Source organism: Lipotes vexillifer, unplaced genomic scaffold, assembly GCF_000442215.2.
Source record: "Lipotes vexillifer unplaced genomic scaffold, Lipotes_vexillifer_v1.1 scaffold1581, whole genome shotgun sequence".
NCBI classification, from domain to species: domain Eukaryota; kingdom Metazoa; phylum Chordata; class Mammalia; order Artiodactyla; family Lipotidae; genus Lipotes; species Lipotes vexillifer.
The window spans coordinates 742,393-765,445 of NW_006783235.1; the positions used below are offsets into that span (position 1 = coordinate 742,393).

The following is a 23,053-nucleotide window of genomic DNA, read 5'->3' on the forward strand; positions in this document are numbered from 1 at the left end:
TTTCAATGTTCTTACATACCAGTTGAAGATATGTAAGGAAAGAAAATTCCGTCAGAATATTCCCATCTCTGGATTGTTTTCTTTATGTCTATCCACAGTGAAGAAGAGTTCTGGAACACTAGTTAATAACTTCTGCTTAGAAATAAAAGTAAAACATTATTTTATGAAGCTGGAAATAAGACAGGGATGCAGTAAAGATAAAGCTGAGTTGGTCTTATTTTTGTAGCCGGATATTTCTTTAGTTTGATCCATTATGGAAGGCAAAAACTGTCTAGTTCATATGATTACCTTTGATTTGTTATATAACTTGCTATTTAATGGAAGCCTGAGAGTTTTAAGTGGAGAAATGTCTTTCTGGTAGGTACCTGATTTAGTGGAGTCAGATTATTGTTATTACTTAAAAACATTTTGTGGCAGCTCTGGTGAGGAAAACAAGACAGACTGAACTTCTCTGTTCTCTCTCCTCTTCGCTAATTGCTCTTTCAAAAGCCTGGTTTCCAAAACGGAGGTTCCTAGGACTGTCTGATCCATAACTTCTCCAGAGCCAGAGATTTTCAGTGACTATTTTAGTTATGTTTGTTAGTGTGTCCCCAAATTGATATTGTTTGCAAATATTTTTGCTTTGACAGTAATTGCATACTTAAGTTCGTGAAGGGACTTGTCTAGCAACTTCAGTGGTATTAGTAGGTCTAAATTATGTCTCCCAGCAGATGCACCTATTACTTTACATACTGTTTACCCGCTTTTGGTGACATTGAGGCTAACCTTGGAGTCACCTCCCCCGCTGCCACATTCTCCTTTGTCGTACCACCATTTGTTTTTCAATTTGTCCAAGAGGCCTTGTTCATTCAGTTTTAAAACTGCGAGGTTAACAGCATTTCTTGAAACGATAAAACATATTTTGTAAGAAACTGCACAGCTGTTAAGATGTTAGAAGGAATGAGGATTTAAGCTCTTTTATAAGCTTCTCCCAGATGCTAAATAAACCTCTCATTTTGTCATCCGGCAGCCCCTTCCACCAGACAATTGTAATTTCCTTCAAAGTGTATTAAACCTGTAGCATTTGGTGGTGTTCACATTCACAGTTCATTTCTTGTCAAGTAACTGACATCAACATCAACCAATTACATGGATTTTTTTTTTTTTTGCAAAACAGTAATAAACTTGAATTTACTAGTAATTGACAAAGAATTGTGTCTTGAATTCCTTTGCCTCTAAGAATGTCAACGACCAGTAAGAGACAAATGAAAATTCATTCCCAGAAGGAAAAACATAATTGCATAAACAAATCAGCAAATCAGCCACTAATTTTTGTGTACTGATTTTCTGACAACAAAGAGTATGGCTTAATATTATTCCTTTTATTATTTGTGTTTGTTCAGTTTCCTGGGCTGGAAGTCATAGAATAGTCAAAAGAAATGTAGTAGCAACTCTCAGGGAGCTTATATTTGAATTGCGTGTTGATTCTTAAAGTCACTAGATGCTATTTAGAAACCAGGATCATACATCCAATTTGACTGTTTAAATTATGTAATTAAACCACAGGAAGTCATGCTGCATTTGATATGGACTTCCCAAACAAACACTAGATTAGATTTCCTCCATGTTTATCTCTTTAGGGGAATAACAGCAGCACATTCTAATTATTCTCTAAAAGGATTAAAAAAATGTGTCATGGGTTTTGCCTCCCATAAAACAAAACAACCTCATGTTAATGAGTAGCCTTTGAACATTGATTTGCAAGTGAAATATCATTTAGTTGATTAATAAAATGTCACATTTCACCACAAATCAGCCTATTAAGGTATTTATTCTTTTAAAATGTTTTTGTAATATTTCAGGTAAATGATGTGCATTTTCCAGTGTTGTAATGGTCTGATCCACTTGGAGAGTAAACATTTCCCATGAGTAAACCACACACTTTGAGAGGATTAACACTTTTTTTTTTTTTTTTTTTTTTTTTTTTTTGCGGTACGCGGGCCTCTCACTGTTGCGGCCTTTCCCGTTCCGGAGCACAGGCTCCGGACGCGCAGGCTCAGTGGCCATGGCTCACGGGCCCAGCCGCTCCGCGGCATGTGGGCTCTTCCCGGACCGGGGCACGAATCTGTGTCCCCTGCATCGGCAGGCGGACTCTCAACCACTGCGCCACCAGGGAAGCCCAGGATTAACACTTTTCAAAAGTTAGACTACCATTTATTAAATGCTAATTAAATAATTAGCTGTCCCCACATTTCCAAGTAAGTCCCATGTTAGTGGTGTAAAATAATTAATATACTTCCTGAAGTGAACAATACCAAGTTGTCAGTTTAATCACCAAAAGGACCAGACTGAAATCTAGGGATGAACGAATATTCAGTGAAGCTAGAGCCATCTACTTTTTTAAAATGCTGTTGGGAGAAAAGGGTTGTTTTAATTTATTTTACATCCATAAGAAGCTAAATATATTTGTCTTTCAATGAAGTGAAGCTAACAACTAAAGTTTTCTATTTTGGAGAAAATTAGTTTTATAATTCACTTTAGTCTTAAACATTTCTATTAGATTTTTTTCCAATAAAGTGGTATCCAATTATTTTATATGTTGGTTTAGACCATTCCTTTGATAAAACTAAAATCATTTCATGAGAGGGTTATTTAACATAGTTACTAGCCATCTAGTATATCTAAAGACAGTTTCTAAAGATAAACATATCTAAAGACAGTTTCACAGCACAATAGAAAACAAAAAAGCAAAATTAAAAAATGGATAAGGAAAAAAAGCTTTATGTTGAGAAAATTGTTTGGAATAAAGCTTTCTACAAAGTTATTCTAAGACATTGTCTTTCTAACAACATCTAATAGGCCATGTAAAAACAGTTCAGTTTCACACTGCTATCCTTATATATGTGTGTGTATGTATCTATATTTGGTTAATATAATATACTTGACCCGTAGGTAAGTCACCGCCCAGTTCACAATCCACATTTTCCTGTGGTCCTTCAATAGAATTCACATAATACTATCACATGTAAAATTTACTTTTACTTAATGAAGTAAAATTTTACTTTTCTTAAATGAAGGCACTTTGTAATTAATATTTAGAGACAGTCTTTAGGATTTCAAGATTTCCTTGCCTATTAAAAGTGCCTGCTATTTTCTACAATTGTCTGACTAAAGATGTAATTTCTCTATGTAATCAGTTTAAATCTAAAGACATCCTTAGATTGCTATTTAAAATGCAGCATAAACCACATCTGTAAGGACTATTTGAACATCTGTTCTATTTTATAGAATGCATCACTTTTACATGTTATTAATAAGAATCATCAACTGACTTTTAAAATATTCATAAAGTTACTTTACTCAGTTTTCTAGACTAGTTTAAAAAGTATTTTTTATCCAGGCAAAAGAAAAAGGAACCCTGAAGGAATAATTACAAGCAAGCCTAAGGAAGTCATAAGGAGTCAGGTAAATAAGGGACATAGACAGCAGATCCTTGCTGTAGCACATTTTACTATTACTTTGGAATCCCCTTCATACATTTCAGACATAGATATTGAAATCTATGTCAGAAACTCATACTGATGATAAGGATATTCTTGTCCTGATTAAGCATCAGAGAAGCCATAATAGTAATCTGCCAAGCAGATAAAAGAAAGAAGAAAAATATTATGGGCTATTTTTTACATTAATTATTCCTTTCATTCTATTAAATGCAGCTTTTACAGAATAAACTCAATCGAAATGGATTGCTTTCATTTAAAAATGGAAGGAGAGGAAGAAACAACAATAAGTGATCATATTTTTGCTGGAAGTGTAAACCACATTTGAGAGCCCAGGTATGTTGACAGTGACCTTTTATAGACTGCAATAGGACCCAGGTGACATACTTATTTGCCTTTTCCTTTTATAACTTAGGAGAATCCTAGGTAAGAAAAACCCCACTCCAAATAGCTTTTTTCATAGTGGTGAGGTGATGGAGAACTTAATTCAGGCCTGGAACAAAAATGCTCACCTGGGAAAATTCCAGGACCTCTGGAAAAATTCCAGGGGATTTTACTCCTGCAATCATTCAGTTGAGTTTGAGATTATGAAAATCCATCTCTCATTGCCCTAGCATCTGGGCCCCATTTTTGTTAACTAAACAAAAGCTTTAGAATGGAAATTAACAGACCTAAACTTTTTCCTTTTATTAATTTTGGGTAAATTTGTGCAAATTAAGATTTTCTTGTTGAAACCATGCTTAATTTAAGCTAAGATATTTATTACTCTCTACATTTCCATAAATAATTTATCATTAAATTCTATGCTTTTATGTTTACTTTATGCCTCACTCATTGTATTTACTTCTAGACCAAAATTCTTATAGTATAATTTTTTCTGTTGGTGAGATATTAAAGTTTACATCTGATAAATGTCTACCTATGTAAACAGAGAAATTTTTAAAAGTTTGTTTAGTATTCTTATGATTTCCTGGATTTGAGAATATTATTGTAAAGGACTGATATACAAGCCTTAGACTTAGTCATTGTTTGCACACAAGATATTCAGGGTATATATAATTTGTAGAATAAATAGTTTGCAATATTATATTTAGTCTGGTTAAAACAAATTCAATTACATTTCACTTAGTAGGCTGAACACTTCATTGTTGTCCCTGATATCAATAATATATGGACCTAATGGATTTTATTTGTCTAAACTACTGTGTAATTTTGCTAATGCTTTATTATCTTTATAAAAAAGGATCCATTAATTATATACACATGAGAAAGTCTCTTTAGTTTTAGGCCTGTACTCTTTTAACTTGAGTGTTCCCTTCATACTAAACTCTCTATAAAATTTAAATATCAGGTGTTAAAATGTCCAGAATATTTACCTGAATGATGCTAGAAAGTTTTTTTTGTAGTCCTGATACATTTTAATATATTTTTTAAAAACTGAAAAATTATGTGAATCAACATGCAATTGTGTAAAACACATAAGAAAATCCTTTAAAACCTGCAAAGGACATTGGTAGATAATTTATGCAGGAAGAAGTACAAAATCATATAAAAATAATTCACCCTTACTCGGAATTAAACTAATGTGAATTAAAGAAATGCAAATTCATTTTTTTGCTATTCATATTGGCAAAGATAAAAGTAAGGATAATATTCAATACAGTCAAGGATTTAATGTTGTCCTAATACACTGAAAATAGAATTTAAACCAGGAAAGAAAATAATATGGTTTTGTATAACAAAAACTTAAAAACAATTCTTACCCTTGAAAATTATTGACAATATTGAAAATTACTGATAATAATTCCCCTATGAGGACTCAATCCTAAGAAATTAATCAGTGATGTTGACAGAGTAACATAATAACTGTTATAGTATATTTATATAGCAAAACGCTGAAAGCAATTTATATGCCCAACAGAAAGGGAGAAGTAAGTAGACTTTAGTGTACAGCAGTGGTTTTCAAGCTTGATCTGAGTGTCAGAACCACTTATTACAAATACAGATGCTCAGGGCTAAACTTGCTGTATCAGAATCTTCTGCTGTATCAGAATTGGGGCAGTGTATCTACATTTTTGCAAAGCTCTCAATGTGTTAGTATTGGTAAGCACCAATACTCCATATGACTGAATGTTTAACAATCATTACGTGATTTTAACGACCAGGGAAATGCTTAATGTTGAGTGAAAAATAAATAAACAAATTTGTATATTCATTGTGATCTTAATTTGAGAAAAAAATATATAATGTTTATATGTATATATATATATATATATATATATATGTTAATGTAAAAAAACTGGAAAGAAATACAACAAATAGCTATCTGTAGGTAGTGGGATTATGATTGATTTGGACTGCATATTGTTCTTTATGCTTCCCCACTCACCCCAAATTTTCTGCAATGAAAAGTGACATTTTAATAATCAGTAAAGAACAAACAAAAACACTCTCTTAATTATTTTATAATATAATGCCTAATAGAATTGTTTCATGCATATCAAAATATATATTCTGTTTTGGATCAAGAAAAATTGAGGAAGAATTAGAATTTAGAAGTTATTCTTAAGGATCTCAGAAAAAACATTCATTGTTCTGATAATGTGGTTTGCTTTGGTTCACTGTTTTGTGTCTCTAGTCACAGGCTAAATGGAGAAAATGTGATGCATTTGGCTTCTACAAAGGTTCTACCTTATTTGAGGGGAACAGGTCAGGAAGAGAGGTATGAGTCTACCCATCAGATAGTATAGGCAAGAGGTTAATGCAACTCTCAGTGGCCTAGAGAGAAGCCTTGCTATTTCACATGAACTTACATAGACAAGGAGAGTTTTTTCCCTTAGGCCGGATTAAATGAATGTGATTGTGAATAAACTTGAGTCCTGCTATGTGGGTGATTAAAAAAATATAAATATAGCTCTGTTTTTAGAAAAAGAGATTCCATGGCTGGCAGCTTTGTTCTTTTCCAAACAAGTATTAGACACTCTAAGAAAAGTCTTTTTCAATGTTTTGCAGTAATTTTTTAAAAGGCAATTCAAACAAATCTTCCATCATATAACATATTCACTCTATCTTTTTTTTGAAATCAAACTAAAATTCCAGACTGGAAAACTCATTTGATTTAAATTTTGTTATGTGGCAGGTAAATATATGCAGAAGTTTTTCTAGGGCTACTCTAATAAGAAAATAGTAATTTCATGAAAAATAAATAATAACCAACTCTGTATAGATTATTCATTCTGATATTTAAATGATGGCCACATTGTCAGTATTGTAACAAGTGTTGCATACATGGAAGTCCATCCCATATACAAGATGAGATAGGTAGACATAAGCAAATATCACATGGGATTTTACTTTTGTGGTTTAATGATGTCCCCCTCCAACCCCTTCCCATCCCCAAATAAAGGCAGCTAAAGTCAATTAGCAGGAAAACTGAAAATTTTCAACAAATCCCAGAACTTTGTATATAGTTGGTTAATAACTAGCTGAGAAAAAGAACTATTTTATCACTCAAGAAAATATAAAAAGTGAATAAAAATCAATAGGCTGTCAAATAATAAGAGATTAACTAAATATATCTGATTTAAGGAAAGGTATTTGCTTTCACAGTTCTACCATTTATCAGCTGTTTAGGCCTGGAAGACTAATTCTCAGCATTTATCAATGCTCCACTGTTTTCAATTTAACTTGTAGCTATGCTATTAATTTTTTTCCCCAAATTATTCCTTCCAGTAAACAAGCACAAGGCTCTTTTTGCTTCATTGGATTTGTGCACTTTTTTCCAAAGGCAGAATTTGGACTGAGTTGCTATCCATATATATATACATGCAAACATTTTTAGAAAAGTTATTAAGCTTTCACTCCAGTTTGCTTATGCGATGACAGGTAAGATTTGCATAAAATGGCACTATTGATCAATAATTTAATATCAAAATTCAGAGGGAATTTCTGTTTTTAAGGGGAAAGACAATTCAGACCCAGCAGGATTTATAATGAGCATTTGAAAACCACTTTGATAATGAGGGATTTATTGTCTTTATTTTGGATTTTGGATGACATATATGCAGTTAAGTTAGTCTATAGAAATGTTTGTATTTCATACTTCAATTGAAACAAAAAGAACTGAACAAATTGAGTTAATACCAGGTTAGATTCCAGGAACTGTCTCTAAATTGTGTTATTTGGAATTTGCATGACTAATTCCTATTTGAGAACTAGGTCTGAAGAATGTAATGTTTAGAAGGATCACTATGCTATTTGTAAGGATATCTGCCAGTAAAATTAGCACACTAGCTAGAGATTGTGATAAATAAAACATTTAATTGTATTTTTACTGTTGAGTTTTTTTTTAATGTAATATTTACAAATATTTCATGCAGTCTAGTTTCTTGACTTTTGTTAATTTTAGGTCACAGAGTAGAATTTTCTATCCTCCTGTGGTCATGGACTTCTTTTAGAAGTCAATGAAAGCATGGATACTTTCTCAGGAAAAATGCACAAATGTACAAAATCCAGATTGATATACAATTCCAGGGAATTGCTGGGGAACAAAATCTGCCACCCCAAAATATCTCTGGACTTCATGACTCTTGGTTTAAAATTTGGTAGAGTACTACTTTTGGTTTGTTGATCTTTTTTCTCCCAAGGATGGTCACTGTTTTTCTTTGTCTCTGTCTTTTGTGTCATTTGTTATAAGGAGAAAACCATTGGTCTGATCAAGTTTTCTTTTTGTCTTCTATGCCTTGAGAGTTTGGTTAATATACTAATGAGAAAAATCTCTCTGGTTTCTGCCATCCAAAATGTGCACATACCAGTGTGCATTTGGCAGCCAGTTAAATAGACTGGGATTCTGAGCAGTCTCTGTCCAGCTGTGCCAGCTTTTGTCATTAGGGATCCAGTCCATAAGGGGCCTTTATCTTCTCAAACTTTCTTAGAATATTTTTAGGAGTGAGCCTTTGGAAGATGGGAACTACATCATCCATGCCCTCACTTCGGGACGCCTCTTGTGTCCGTGGTACCATGGTCTGGAAAGTTACCTCAGGGTCTTTCCGTAAACTGGCTTATTGGTTTGAATCACTATTAAGATCCTACTCATTAATGGCCAGATGATGGATCCTTTGAATTGGAAAAACTTATAAATTTGTCAATTTTTAGAAAACTCTCATCATAAAGAGCTATTTTACTGGTACCTATGGAAAGACCAAATTAAAAGGTGGATACAATGATATATAACAGCTAACCTTAAGAACTCTCTTAGTTTTAAAAATAAAAACAAAAAACTTGTTCAGGAAGCCTTATTAAATTTGTGGTCTCTGCTTCCCCTCAATGGGTCTTACAGATGCTAATAAAAACCTTAGATTAATTAATAAGAGAATTGAGGAGAAAGAGACTCTTCCCAACAAGATGGAAATTTTTAAAGGGTTGTTAAAAAATAAAATAAATAAAGCAAATACTGAAAGTGGTGGAATAAAGAGGAATCGGAAAGGGAAGAGTCATGGAACTCATCACAGCAAGATGGAAATCTTTAGATGGTTGTTAAAAGTTGGGATAAATAAAATGAACATTGATGGGATCAAAACAAAGGTTTTTAATACAGCACTACCCAGGATTGTGTGAGCCAAAGGGACCCCGCATTGGTGCTCCCTGACATTAAAGGCCACCAAACAAATCTGCTCTAATTACTCCACTTTGGATAAATTTTAAAATCTGGTAGGAAAAAATTACACTGAGAAACCTGACCAGCAATTGCTTGGGGCAAGAGTTAGGCCAATTAATCAAATCAAAGATTGACAAAAAGGCTTGGGTCCCTTGGCTCAACCCCTTACTGGGGTCCTCAAAGCCTTTTATACAGGAATGAATAAAATGGCTGGGGGAAAAAAAGGAAAAGTTTCTGGGACTCCTTGTAAGACTGAGACTTGTTGATAGGGTCCTAATGGAAACTAAGGCTAAAAGTATAAGAACTGATAAAACTAAGATGAAAGTTTATAAGAAAATTGGTGTATTTGAATGGGCTTTATGTAAGATGGTTGCATCTCTTTTGCCTGATTGCATTGTGGGGATGGACATTTTGTCTTCCCTTGCCTGGTATTGTAAGACAAGGGCAGGTAAATCCACCTTTTAGGCAGTGTTAATTGAATATGCTAAAGGAAGCCAATAGGGTTGCCTGAGCCCACATAATATGAGAAGGAAATTGGGGGCTGATATTTAGGGGATAAAAGAACCACTAGTGGAAGATTTTGCCCCTAGAGTGAATTGGTATGGGGTGGCCTTGTGCACTCAGAAAGAGGGAATTTATTGAATGCTTTGTGCAGACTTTTTGAAGGCACGATGCCTTGAATCCTAAAGTTCTAGAACATCGAAATCTTTTGGTTTACATTTTAGTTGGAAATCTTCTCTGTGATATAAAGAAGCAAATTAAAGAAAATGTAGTTGGATGAACAGATCAGCCTTTTGATATTATTTCCGCAGCAGCCCAGTTCTTAGGGGAAATGGAAAGCAACCATCTTTGTCTTGCAAATCTCTACAAAATCAGAAATGTAAATACAGCTCACAATGGCCTGAGACTGAGCCTGGTTGACTCAATCAGGTAGAACCTGAAACACCAAAGAAAAAAAAGATCTTTTAAAAAGTACAATCTGCTGGAAATGCTCCCTCACACAAAATCTAATTCACAGCCTCCTTAAAGATTTATCAAGGACAAATACAAGTCTTAAAAGTCTTTTCCACATAGTAAAAAGCCTTAGCAATCTGAGCAGATACAAACTTATTCCAATTGTTATTTATAAACCAGTGAGTTTTGTGTTGTACCTAATTCATGACTAAACTTTTACAATGAAAGCTATGACATCTGTGGTTGTGTCTATGTCTATGTGTGTACATTATAGATATGGTATTTTTGTATCTCTGAATGGTATTACCAAAATTAATTTGTAAAGAGCTCTTTTTAATTGACTTAAAAGTAAGCACTTACAAATTAAACATTTCTAAATGTAGTAGAAATGAATCCAAATAGTTTTCAAGTGTACCTGATTTAGGATTAATCTTTAATAAATAAAAGCAAGTTTTAGTTTGTTGGTTTAATTAAACAGGCTTATCTTGAGAGTTATCAGCATTAAATGTAAATTAAACACATTCTACCAGGTTCACCACAAGTTACATACTTTCAGTTATCTCTGTTGCAAAATTTGTCACCAAAAAAGATAAATTTTGTATGATAAAATTTTCATAAGTAATTAAATAAATTTAAATAAAACAAGAGTTTTTAGATGAACTCTTTAAGAATAATGTTTTATGGCATATCTACTTAAAAGTAATTTCCTTAAATTTTATTGGTAACTTGAAGCTTTAGATGGGAATTCATTGACTGTCTAGATCATTTCTAGAGAAGATAAAATACTGAAATATTAATTGTTAAACAAATGTAAGTCTACTTTTGTCTTCTTATTACAGAAAAACTAAAGATGTTGGGTTTATTAGAAACATGTCATGCATCACATTGAAAAAAAAATTATGCCATAAGGAAATGTATGTTTTTGGAAATTATAAAATGTATTTGTAAGTTTTCCAATAAAAAAAAAATACTGGTATAACAATTTACAGTTGCTTACTTCTTAGTTTTCACTAGAAATTAAGGTTTCTAAGGGTTACAAATTCGAATTAATCTATATAATTAAAACTACTAAAACTAATAAGGAAAACATCTTCATATGTGAGAAAAAAGGTATGAGTGGAAATGCTTTTTGTTAAGGAAAAAAAGTAATTTTGTCCTAAAGAGAGGTTAAAAAAAGAGGGAGAGAGTAAAAGAGATATGACAGGACAAAATCTGAAGGTGAAAAAGGAAGTTATAGAAGATTTGTGGAAAAGGAACCCTGCGAAGAGTTTTGTGCTTGGTCAGGACTGGTTAAGATTAAAATAAATTTAATTGAGTGAATTAATTTTAATGTTAAAAGTAAGCTGGTGCAAAATTAGAATTTGGTTTTCTTTCTTTTGTTAGGAAGACAAAGTTTTCTTGGAATATTCATCTACTTTGATAGCAGATTGTAAAATTTCTTACCTTTCAAGTAACCTGTTGTAACTTTCTGTATTTACTTTTGAAATCTTTTATTGTCACTTTGATTAAGTGAATAAGTATTGTTTCACTGTGACCTATAATCCTATTTGACCAAGTGTTTTAAAACCTTTTGATATCTTTGACAAACTTTCCTAAATCAAAATTCTAAATAAAGTCCTTTTGACCTGTAGCTAACTTTGGGATGTTTCAGAGGGCCCCTGAAAAAGCTCGAAGAGAGATGTTAAACTAACAAACATGGTATGTCAAATTACATGGGAAGCATTGTCAAATGAGAAATGATAAACCTTCTTAGGTTATATTGTATGGGTAAATTTTATTAATATAAATGTTCTAGAAGTTATATGAAATTCCTAAAATTCAGATATGTCCTGGTATGTTATCATTTTTTTAGTTATTATCTTAAAATGTTGTATGTCACAGAAATAGCCAAATTTTCTTGTCAATCACATTGCAATCAGACTTTTAATTTGTCTTTTGTCATTTATAGACAGCTATTGTTTTACTAAAATGCTTTTACAAAATGAAGATCTTCAAGATGATTCATAGAAAGGATTTTTGGACAAATATAAGTTTCTGATAACTTGCAGATCATACCACTAAACTAGTAAGAAATTATAGAATTCTAATGAAGAACCTAATGGCTTCATAAAGCTGCTAATAAAAGATCAAGGTCAATAATAATTATATGGGACTGAATGAACTGATGAATATGAGTTATAATTTTTATGACTTTTTGTCTGAAATTATACTGGCTTTTTAATCTTTGCTTTTCAGATAAAAAGAAATATTTCTTCTTATATTAACTATAGCTTACAGCAATTTGGTAAATTATACCTTTGTAAATAGAATTGAAATAACTTTTTCTTCCTACCTTATCCCTCCAGAATTTGGAAACTCTTAGTGAGTATGCTTATTTTCATGGCAATATATTTATTTACACATGTTCACTAAGAATCTATTCTCCTTGTATTAGAACACAATTGGAAACATTGGTTATATTACCAAAGCTTTGACTAGAATGTCATCTTTGAGAATATGCATAGAATCAGATATGACCAGACAGCTTTAAGGAACTAAGATTGACTTTATGGAGCCATAAAGCCCTTTGGAAAAACAGCCTGGTACCTTTCTTACAGGGTTCCCAGCAGCCTTACCATGTGAGTAAGGAAGGTCATTGCCTGGCAGGCACAAGAACCTCAGGATATTTTTAGACATCAAGAAGAGAAGAATTCACCTAAATCTATATATATTACAGGTAAATCTGATGTCAAGTCCTTGGCATGGCTTCATGGTATGAGAGGCATTTAAAAGTTCAATCTGGAGATTCCTTTGAATAATTCCAGCAAAGCAGATTTAAAAGAGAGTATATGGTCAATTACTATTCTTGCTGGACTTAGGTAAATAATCAGGCCAAGTTTAATGACACTAAACGTATTTTGAGAACATATTAGTCTTAATTTGGTTTTCTTTGATAGAAGTGAGGGTAATTTTTAGAGAAAAAAAAGTGTGTGTTTCAGCAGAAACTATAATCTATATATATAGATCCAGTCCTGCAAACTGGACTGGATCCTGAATTCGTATAGTTTCCTCAAATATTTGGCTACAGCTCTTCAAACTAATGTTTCCAATTTTTCTCCTGCTGCTCCTTTTCGCTTGGAATCATTGAGAACTAAAGCTGCCCTTTTCCTGAAGCCCTGCAAACTGAAGCTGAACAACTTGTTATAAACTTTAGAGAGATCACCATAATTGCTTATATTTAGACAAACCTCTTGACTGTTGCTGTGTAAGCTTATTGGAAAGTTTGCCTGAACACCCAATGACATCACTGAAGACATTTCAAACTGTAAAAGATGCTTTGACCCTGATATCTAGAAATCTTGATTGGCAGCTCTCAGGACTCAGACACTGGGTTTAGAATTTGCTCCAATAATTAACCTTTGTTTTTCTTTTGTCTCCCCACAAATAGCTCTTATTAAATATCTGATTGTTTGCACCCTATAGGCCTAACTTTGGGAGCCTACCTGCATCACAGCCTCCTGAAATGAACTGACTTATCATCAGGACTATGAGACTGATTGGATAAGATATAAAGCAATATATCTATTCAACTTCTGGACTGTGAAACTTCTCGAAGTTTCAAAGATGAGACTGTAGGGGAACAAAATCTGCCACCCCAAAATATATCTGGCATGTGAATTATTTCATGCTGAAAACAATCAAGGCCCAAAAGACTCAGGAAGAAACTTTGACCTTCTTGCTAACTGCCTTAAGAACTTAGATACAGGGGCTGTTATAGGAATAGAGCTATCACCAGAGAAATATGCAAAGAATATGGACCAGGTGTGGTGGGGGTATCCTTAGAGATCAGAGGCCACTCAGTGTATCACTGTCTCCACACGACCCAAGCATTTGATTGCCAAATATTTGCTTTTCCATCTCTATGTGAATTGTCTTCCTCTCCCTTTGAGGTCCCAAACCACTACCTCCAACATCCTCTTTTGTCTTTAGCTGAAGATTGTTTTTAAGGGGAGGGTTTGGGCCATTTTGACAAGTTAGTCAGTTTTCCTGGGTCTCTCCCATGTATACATGTTATTAATCTTTTGTTTGATTTTTCTCCTGTTAATTTGTCTCATATGAATTTAATTCTTAGACCAGCCAGGGTAGAGGAAGGGTAGCTAACCCTCTCTGACAATTCTAATAAATCTATTTTTAAATTAATTAATGATGATTTTCATGTATGCCTATTAAAGGTAAGAGATGTAAAAATATTTCTATGACCCATGGTGGCTCCAGAATTTTAGTAGAGAAGAGGTTTTTAGTTTTTAGTTTTTTTTTTTTTTTTGCGGTACGAGGGCCTCTCACTGTTGTGGCCTCTCCCATTGCAGAGCACAGGCTCTGGACACACAGGCTCAGTGGCCATGGCTCGCGGGCCCAGCCGCTCCGTGGCATGTGGGATCTGCCCGGACTGGGGCACGAACCCGTGTCCCCTGCATCAGCAGGCGGACTCTCAACCACTGCACCACCAGGGAAACCCAAGAGAAGAGGTTTTAAGACTGTGATTTGGCAAGAAAGAATTTCCAAGGTATTAACTCAATTTGTGATCATTCTGCAAGCACATCATATATGGGTTTTTTTAAAGGACTGTCTGTTAAATCAATAAAAATTAAAAAAAACAACTGTCAAAAGATATTATTTACCCTTACATAGTATTTAGAAAATATAAATTAATCATATTAAATAATTTAAATTTTATTTTATTTGTGGTGGTCTTTGAGTGTGCTATTTGAGATTATATGGGATAAAGTCCCTGCCATAAGCCACCCCATTGTTATCATTATCTGTTATCAAATTGTACAAAAGGGCTTTATTTCAAGGTGAAGTCACAACTACCAAGATTGTGAAGTGCTTCAAGTTATCTCTAGATATCATTCACTATTTAAGTTGTGATTATCATCATTCTAAAATAAAGTTTAAAAAATACTAGGCCTTTCACAAAGATGCTTTGTCTGGGCTGTCATTTGCTGTGTGCACTCTGCCCCATCCCTGACTTTAGATTCTTTCATCTCCTAGACCATTCTCCTTATTCTCTTTATACAATTTCCAGAATTCTAAACCATTCCATGAACCATGACCATGTTTCCTTTTTCCATCCTTTGCTGAGTCTTAAAAATGTCCATCGATTGCTTTAAAGAACTAGAATCCTACAATATTTGAGTCAAAATGTGGTTTAGAGGTTGTCTCCAACGTTCTCATTTTACAGATGTTGTCACTGAGGTCTAGTGAAAGTTAGGTGACTTGCTCAACAAAGCCCAGCTGGGACACAGGTCTTCTGCCTTCTAGTCCAGTGCTCTTTTCTACAGTACTATGATATCTTTGTTCCTGTCTTCCTTTCCTGTGTAAACTATTTGCTCATCCCTCCTATGGCTATCTAAGGAAACTTTTCTTTTTCCTGAAAAGTTTTTCAGGCTTGGTAGGGGTTACCCCTTGATTAAGCTTTGACTCATATTCCTTGCAGTAGGAAGGTGGCACCTCCTGTTCTCTCTGGCTAAATACTCCATGAGCTGAGATAAATCTTCAAAGGTAAGTGATCTTGTCAACTGAATTGATCCTTCCCAAATATCCAAGAAGGAAATATAGTAGATGACTTCCTTTAAAAAACAGTACTAACAGCCTAAATGATGACTTGATTTCATTAGATGGTAACATTTATTTTCTCTCATGGTTAAAATAAGATAGGTTTATTTTGATACATACAAGGTTCTTAATGATTTAAGTGATAATCTTTTATAATACCTAATCTTGGATCTCCAAGAACAGTATCATAATAAAGCTTCAGTATAGTGAATTAGAAGGTCACAGAAACTCAATCTCATCTTTGAATTCTCATTTCCCCTCCTTTCCTATAGCCAATTATCCATTAAGAACTGTTTTTCTGAAAAGTGTCTCTTAAATTTATATTTTCATTTCTATTACACTGGCATCGCCTTATCAAAGTCTTTATCACCTGAGACAAGATCCACTGACTCTCCATCCATTCTCAGATCCTCAGAGTCAGAATAACCTTGTTTCTCTGCTTGTTTGTAGTGCTTTGTCAAAAACCTTCAGTGATTCCCGATATCCTCCAAGATACTATTCTATTCTAGTTTTTCTGGTATTCAAGTCTTCCCAACAATTCAGTTTACATATATCTTTAAAATATGATTTCATTATATTTTGTTGAGCCAGACTCTGTGTCAAGTTCGCTGTATTCTCACTGAATCCTCATTGAATCCACATGGATAGTAAATTGCAAAGATGGAAATAAAACCTGGGTCTGTCTAACACAGTAGCCCAGCCTCTTAACACCCCTAGTTTCCCAAACAGAACTTCTCTGCCTCCAGCCAGTCTTGTTTCCTTATAGGCCCAAATATGTTTTATGCAGAATCAATTCCAGTCTCACGATAGAAAGTTTACCAGGAATTCCTTTTTTTTTCTCTTAGCTTTTCTAAATTCTTATCATTTTCCAGTAATCACTCATTGACTTATTCATTCAATTAATATTTATCAACTATTACATCCGAACCTACTTTATCAGGTCTTTCCCAAATATTCTAGTTTCTAATTATCTCCTGCTTCTTTAAATTATCTATTTATTTTCAGGAGCACTCACATTTGCTCTGAGTCACACATTCCTTTACAATGTTAGCTGTACCATTTTTTCTCCTTCTTGGAGGACAGCAGCTGTGTCTTATGGTACTTTATACCATTCTCAGTCCTAATGCAGGGCAAGAAATATAGTAGGCATTCAATAACTAAATGCAGAATTGATATCTCAGTGAGTTAACTTAAGGTGCTACTTTTCAAGCAACCTACTAAAATGAGAGTATAGTGTGTTAGACAACAAAAGAGACTCAACCATGGAACCTAATGAATTTTGGGAAGACCTGGTATGAAGAGTGTTTTAAAACACACAAAAAATAAAATAAAACAAAATAAAGCAAAAGGCTTCAAAACTGTCTATTAAATATTGGCAAGGAGGACATAAATTACTGACACTAGCCATCTTAATGAATAATGGCAAGCAATTTTGTCCATTGTATAGACAAAATAATCTAAGAAGGTATTCCATATTATAGATAGTTAAAGAGATCACCAGCTCAATTTGTGTAGCCAAAGAATACTAAAAGATAAAATCATATACAAGTTTGTTTGTGAATATCAAGGGAAGTCTGATACTTCCAACTAAACCCAAAGACAAAAATCACAGATACTGGCAATTTTATAGATCAGTTCTAATCTATTTTAGTGTAACAAATAAAACATACTACCTTTAGAAATTTTTTTACTGCTTAGAACAATATAATTCAGCACATTTTAGAAATTAAAAATTCATTTATCATAAACAGATTTTAAATGTCAACTGTATTTGTTTAACTTAAGATTTATTTTATTGTATATATAATGTATTTAATTCACTAAATACATCTACTTAACCTTTATATACAAACACTTTAAATTTCCTATCAAGTTCTTGAGAGAAAATATTAAAGTTTTAATTTTTCTCTTTCATTTAAGGTTGCAGGTTCATTAGTAATAGACTAGTCTTTAAAGATAACTCAAAATACATAACTTAAAATGTCTTTTAATTGATCTTGTTTCATCTACCTTAACTTTTGGGTTGGATTTTGGTTAGGTGGGAGAATGGCACAAACAGAAAAAGGAAATTGATTGATAAAAATAGGTCTTAGAGAAATAGAGATTATAAGCTAATGGTATCTTGAAAGGAAGCTATCTGAACTTGCCATACAAAGGGGGGCTCATAACTAGGAGAGCATGTGACTTTTCTGTTATTCTCTGAAAATAGCTGAAGACTAAGAATTCTAAATACTTGTCTATAAATATTTTAAGTTTATGCCATTCTAAGTGAAACATAAAGCTCTTATCTTTGAGAGCAACAGGGCTCATAATCAGATTTCAAACAGAAACATATTCTCTTATTTATTTTTATTGAAATTTAAATAGGAAGAAACGACAAAAAATTTAAATTATTAAGTCTCGCCTACAGTTGTTCCTATTGGGGTTAATACTAGAACATATCACACAGTCTTTCAGCTATTAGCTCCTCATCAGGTTGGATACTTTTTAAAGTACCAGTTTGGGCACTTTCATTAATTATTTTTAATATATTTAATAAATGGAATGCAGTTAATATGAGATCAATACTTTTCACTTTACTGAGTGACTAAACAAGAAAAAATGATGTTTTATCTCAATTTCAGGTTATCCAAAAGAACTAGAAGTCACTGCAGAACCACCAAACAATTCTTTCTCAGAATTAGATTACCATAATATATTTCATAAGAATCCAAGTACACAACAGATCTGCTTGACATAACTAATATCTGTGTGGGTGTCCAATTTTAACATATAAATAGCCCACTAAAAATATTATGACTTTTTTTTTCTTTGCTTAGGAATGAATAATGTGCCTCCAATATAGTCTATATCTTTCACTAAAGGAGTCAGTCATTGAGAAGCTCAAAGTTAGTTTCTATTAGGTTTCTGGATTTGGTGACCATTGCAATATCATTATCTACATAAATAGTATACGTTGGCATTAAAATCAAATTTCTAGTTCGTATGTGTGCTCCCATGTACATTCCTAATCACATGACTACTCTTACTCAGAAGATAGCAATCTCTAACAAAAATATATCCTTCTGAAATGATTTTCTTTCATTAAAAACCCCAACAATCCAATTTTAAGATAACACCAAGATTCTAAACACATTTGTAACAAAGCAAAAACTGTGTTTCTGTAAAATGATGATTATTTACTGACAACTCATTGCCTGAATTCTCATTCTTTTGGCACATTTCTTCTCCTTCCTAAAATTTCCTTCTTCTTGATCCCCAACTGTCTCAGTTACGTGATCCTAAAGCTTTCCTAAAATCCGTTTGAGTCACATTAAGATGTAGCCTCCTTAGAGAGCGACAATAACAAAAAACTATTGCTGGATAGAATCTGGAAGCTGATCCTTCCATAATCCATATGATTTCTTCAAATATCTCAAATTCTGGATGCTTTGTAAATTCTCTCACTTGTTTCCACTTTGGATTTCTCCCCTATGGAAGGACCAATTTGAAATAGAGTACCAAAGGCAGGGAATACTGATGATGTCCATGGACAACAATGTAAAACGTGAGAGGTAACACTGGAAACCATTAAAGACAATGTAAAAGGCCTAGGAAGTGCTTCTATAAGCATGGAGAAGTACTGCTCAAGACAATATTGCCTTCTTTTCTTCTTATTTTTCTAACCACAGTTTTCATAGGGTACCTTAAAAATTTCATTAATCCTATACTACTTCACACCAAAAGTCTAACTGACCATATTTCAAATTATGTATCATTTAAATTATATCAGCTGCTTATTTTAATAATTTTTTTTCTTAATGATATATTTTCTGTAGAAACACTTTGGATTTTACTTTTAATATTTTTGTAACGTCATTATCCATTATGGTTTAATTGTCAGTTACTATCTATATTTTACATGTAGTGAAATTAACAACTGATAATTTCCTAAGGCCTATGTAAGAATCTAAACCTTAATGGAAAACTGGCACTGATATTTAATGATGATGGAAAACCTTAACATATAACTGATAAGACTTGTGTGAAGGTTTTTATTTTTTTCCTATTTCATTTGTAAGTGGGTATTCAAATAAGTATTTTGCACAGGTGGCAAGCTGCTTTCCTAATCCTGTTGGGTTAAAAAATATAAATGTATAAAGAAAAAGGGATTAAAAATAGGTTGGGGAGGGGTTTCCTTCAAATAAATGGAACCCATTCTTTTGAAAGAAAACTCCCCTCTTACCTTGGTCCTGGAGCTGGTTAGTTCTCCTCTGTCCTCCTCCTAGGGGAGAAATACCCAAAGTTAAACAATAATAGAACATGGTCTTGTATTAAAGTCAAGTTCAGTTCTGGCTGATCCCTTCCTCAGGTCTCACAAGACACTACCAACTATCTGATATACTGGGGCATTCATTGAATTGAACTTAAAATACATTTAAAGATTAAGCCAAAGGGGAATGAACATTAGCTGTGTAAGGGAGACAAAACTGTCTGCTCTTTAGTTAGTCTATTTTATTAGAGATTCAATAAGCTGAAGACTGACTTAGAGCAGAGTAATTTATGGAAGGGCATTGATTGGGTAATTTTCATCAGCTGGAGTGAATCATGAAGGGTGTACCATGGGGAGTACCTAAAGTTCCCCAAGTAGAGAGAGGCATGCTGTGATGTTTCAATGCATTTCCCTGATGTTCTTCATGTCTTTTGAGGGTAAAATGATAGTGCTACAAGCAACACCGTGTTTGAAGAAGTACTAAATCTAGTATGAACAAGAATTATTGTGAAAGTGAAAAAAAAACCCTAATAGCTCATTAGATGGGAACATTCGGAAAAAGTCTGGGACATGGTTATGATCAGAAACTATGTGCTTTATTTTTTTCAAAACAGGGAATCATAGGTTAGATAAAGAAGAAATTATTTTTTTTTCTCAATGTGTCTCTAACTAGTACTCTCAGTGTCTTTGGAGAGAAACAAGGCAGCATAGTGAAACAAGCATGGATTTTGGAATTATATAATAATGGGCTCCTATTCCAGTTCTGTCATTTCTCAGCTCTTTGACTTGAATTTCAGCAACATCATCTGTCCACATGAAGATAGTAGAACCAATGTCAAGGGGTTGTGGGGGAAAATATATTCATATACATGTGCTTGGTATGTAGTACAGTAGTTATTAAATTTTATTTCCTTTTTATTTATATGGTCTCTGATATGGTCTTTTTTTTACTGGAATATAGTTGATTTACAATGTTGTGTTAGTTTCTTCAGTACAGCAAAGTAAGTCTGTTATACATGATATGGTCTTTTCTTACTTGAATGACTTTATCTCTTTAGAGACCAATGTCTAATTAACTGACCTTAGCATCAATTCCTAGATACCCCTTGGCATAATTTCAGAGATAGTGACCAGCTCCCATAAAAAAAAAAAAAAAAAAAAAAAAAAAAAAACAAACAAACCAGACAATTGATTGAATTCTGTGAGACATGGAGGAAAGTGGAGACCAAGAATGAGCCTGAACCCATACAAGATCATGTGCTATTGTTATTTAACTTTGGGTAACTTATTAAAATTCTTTATCAAGTAAAATGACATCGAGTGAGAAATGGATGTACTTTTGGAACGTCAGGTTGTCACAGTATATCCCAGAGACGTCAAAATGAAGGATGCTGTAGTCATTACTCAAATGGCTATTATGAAAATGTTCAGGGAAAAAACACTGTATGGCAGATTCTATATTACACATCTATTACTGTTACCATTTATTTAATGTTGGATTCATCCTATGAACTTTAATCACTTTAACGTTACATGATATAAATATGGCACAATAAAACTCCTCCAACTACAAATATACATGTTTTTTCTCATGTTCTTCCTTGGAAACTTTAACTTCAAATATTTAATGAATATTCTAAGAATGGCTATTTTGACAAACCAGCCTTTATTCACTATATTCTATAAATTCTAAAGAATATATACAGAAATAGAGACTTTCCTTTTTTTCTGAAACAGATATATTCAAAAATCATAAAGCTGTGCTATAAATAGAAAAAAAGAGTAAATTATATTTTACGAAACACCTACTTCATCCATGGAACCCACTTATCCGATGGAGTTTTTGATGGAATTATCTTTATATTCTGAAATGATCTGAGAATCTATGAATAAGAACAACTGTAGGTACACTGCCAGGCTTGGTTGCAATTACAGTAGCTATACAGTCTTCATGCTTCAGGGCATAAACTGATTGCTATTTATAATGAAGGGAAAAATAAAAAAGAAATTAAGTAGTACTAAAGTTGTTGGAGCTATTATGGTGCTCTTAAAAATCAACCCTCTCAAGTATTACATATTGAACCACCACGGGATACCACATTTCATAGATCAATTTTTTATCATATCTAGATATGGATATATATGTTTTATTCTTAAAAAACCAAAGTAAGTCTTTCTACATGTATGTGTATCACTTTAGCTGTTTTATTCCCACTTTAATATAATCCAAAGAATTTTGTCAGATTTGTACGTTGCCAAAAATTTGATGTCAGTATATAATTTTAAATCTCTCTGTATATAAATATAAAAGAACTGTGTCTATCTCTAGCTCTGTGGTTCTCTCAGAGAAGTTCTTTCCTTAAATACTTTTCCACTTCACAATGTAGACAGACTATGATAAAAGCAGCTATTTACTTAATTAGTGAATTACTTAATTCCAAAACCTGATGAGTTTCTATTGAGGTTCTGGGGATGAATTTTCCCCCAGTGTTATTAGGTGTCCACAACTTCAAAGAGGTATAAGAGAATTCTTTGGTTGTTTTGCTAAAGACAGTTCAGGGCATGACTCAGAATCTCAGACTCTCAAAGTGAGAAGGGAATTTTGATGTCACTGTCACAGTACTCTCTAAGAGATGTGAGAATCCCTTCTATTTCTGTTTGAACAACTCTGATGTCGAGAATCATAGCCAATTTCCCCCCATTTTTTGGACCAGTTTTAATTGTTGTAAAATCTTTCTTTGTGTTGACCCGAAATCTACCTCTGTGTAATTTCCTTAACTTTTCAAGAGTTTATTTAGTTTTTAATATTAATTAAACTTTATAGTTTCTTGAGCTCTTATATGGATATTTGCAATATGCCTTGGAATTATCAATGTTGCTGAAACTGCAGCATGGAATAATCATAGAACCTGTTCAGTAAGTTTTCAAAGTAAACTATATTTATATTAATAAGTGTTTTTACTTTTTTGTTCTTTTCCTATAAGAGCACTGGAGAGAGTCAGAAGATCTCCGTTCCAATCTCAGCTGTGTGGGACTGTGGGCAAGTCACTTAACGTCTCTAATTTATAATGTCTTCCTCTGTAACAAAATGACATCATAAAAGGGTTAAAAGGAGCA

The 23,053-nt window shown here is 33.2% G+C and overlaps 1 protein-coding gene across 3 annotated transcripts in view; it reads right to left on the reverse strand.

Annotated features, from left to right (window-relative positions):
• The window catches only part of GRIA4 (glutamate ionotropic receptor AMPA type subunit 4), a 487,613-nt gene that overhangs the window by 14,818 nt on the left and 449,742 nt on the right, over positions 1 to 23,053 (reverse strand). For 2 of the 3 annotated variants that reach the window (XM_007455887.1, XM_007455886.1), the window contains one exon: positions 766 to 880. The exons of the other annotated variant lie outside the window; for it this stretch is intronic. In XM_007455887.1, coding sequence (XP_007455949.1) covers positions 766 to 880 — 115 coding nt within the window. The remainder of the gene's footprint in view (positions 1 to 765; positions 881 to 23,053) is intronic. 3 annotated transcript variants of the gene reach the window in all.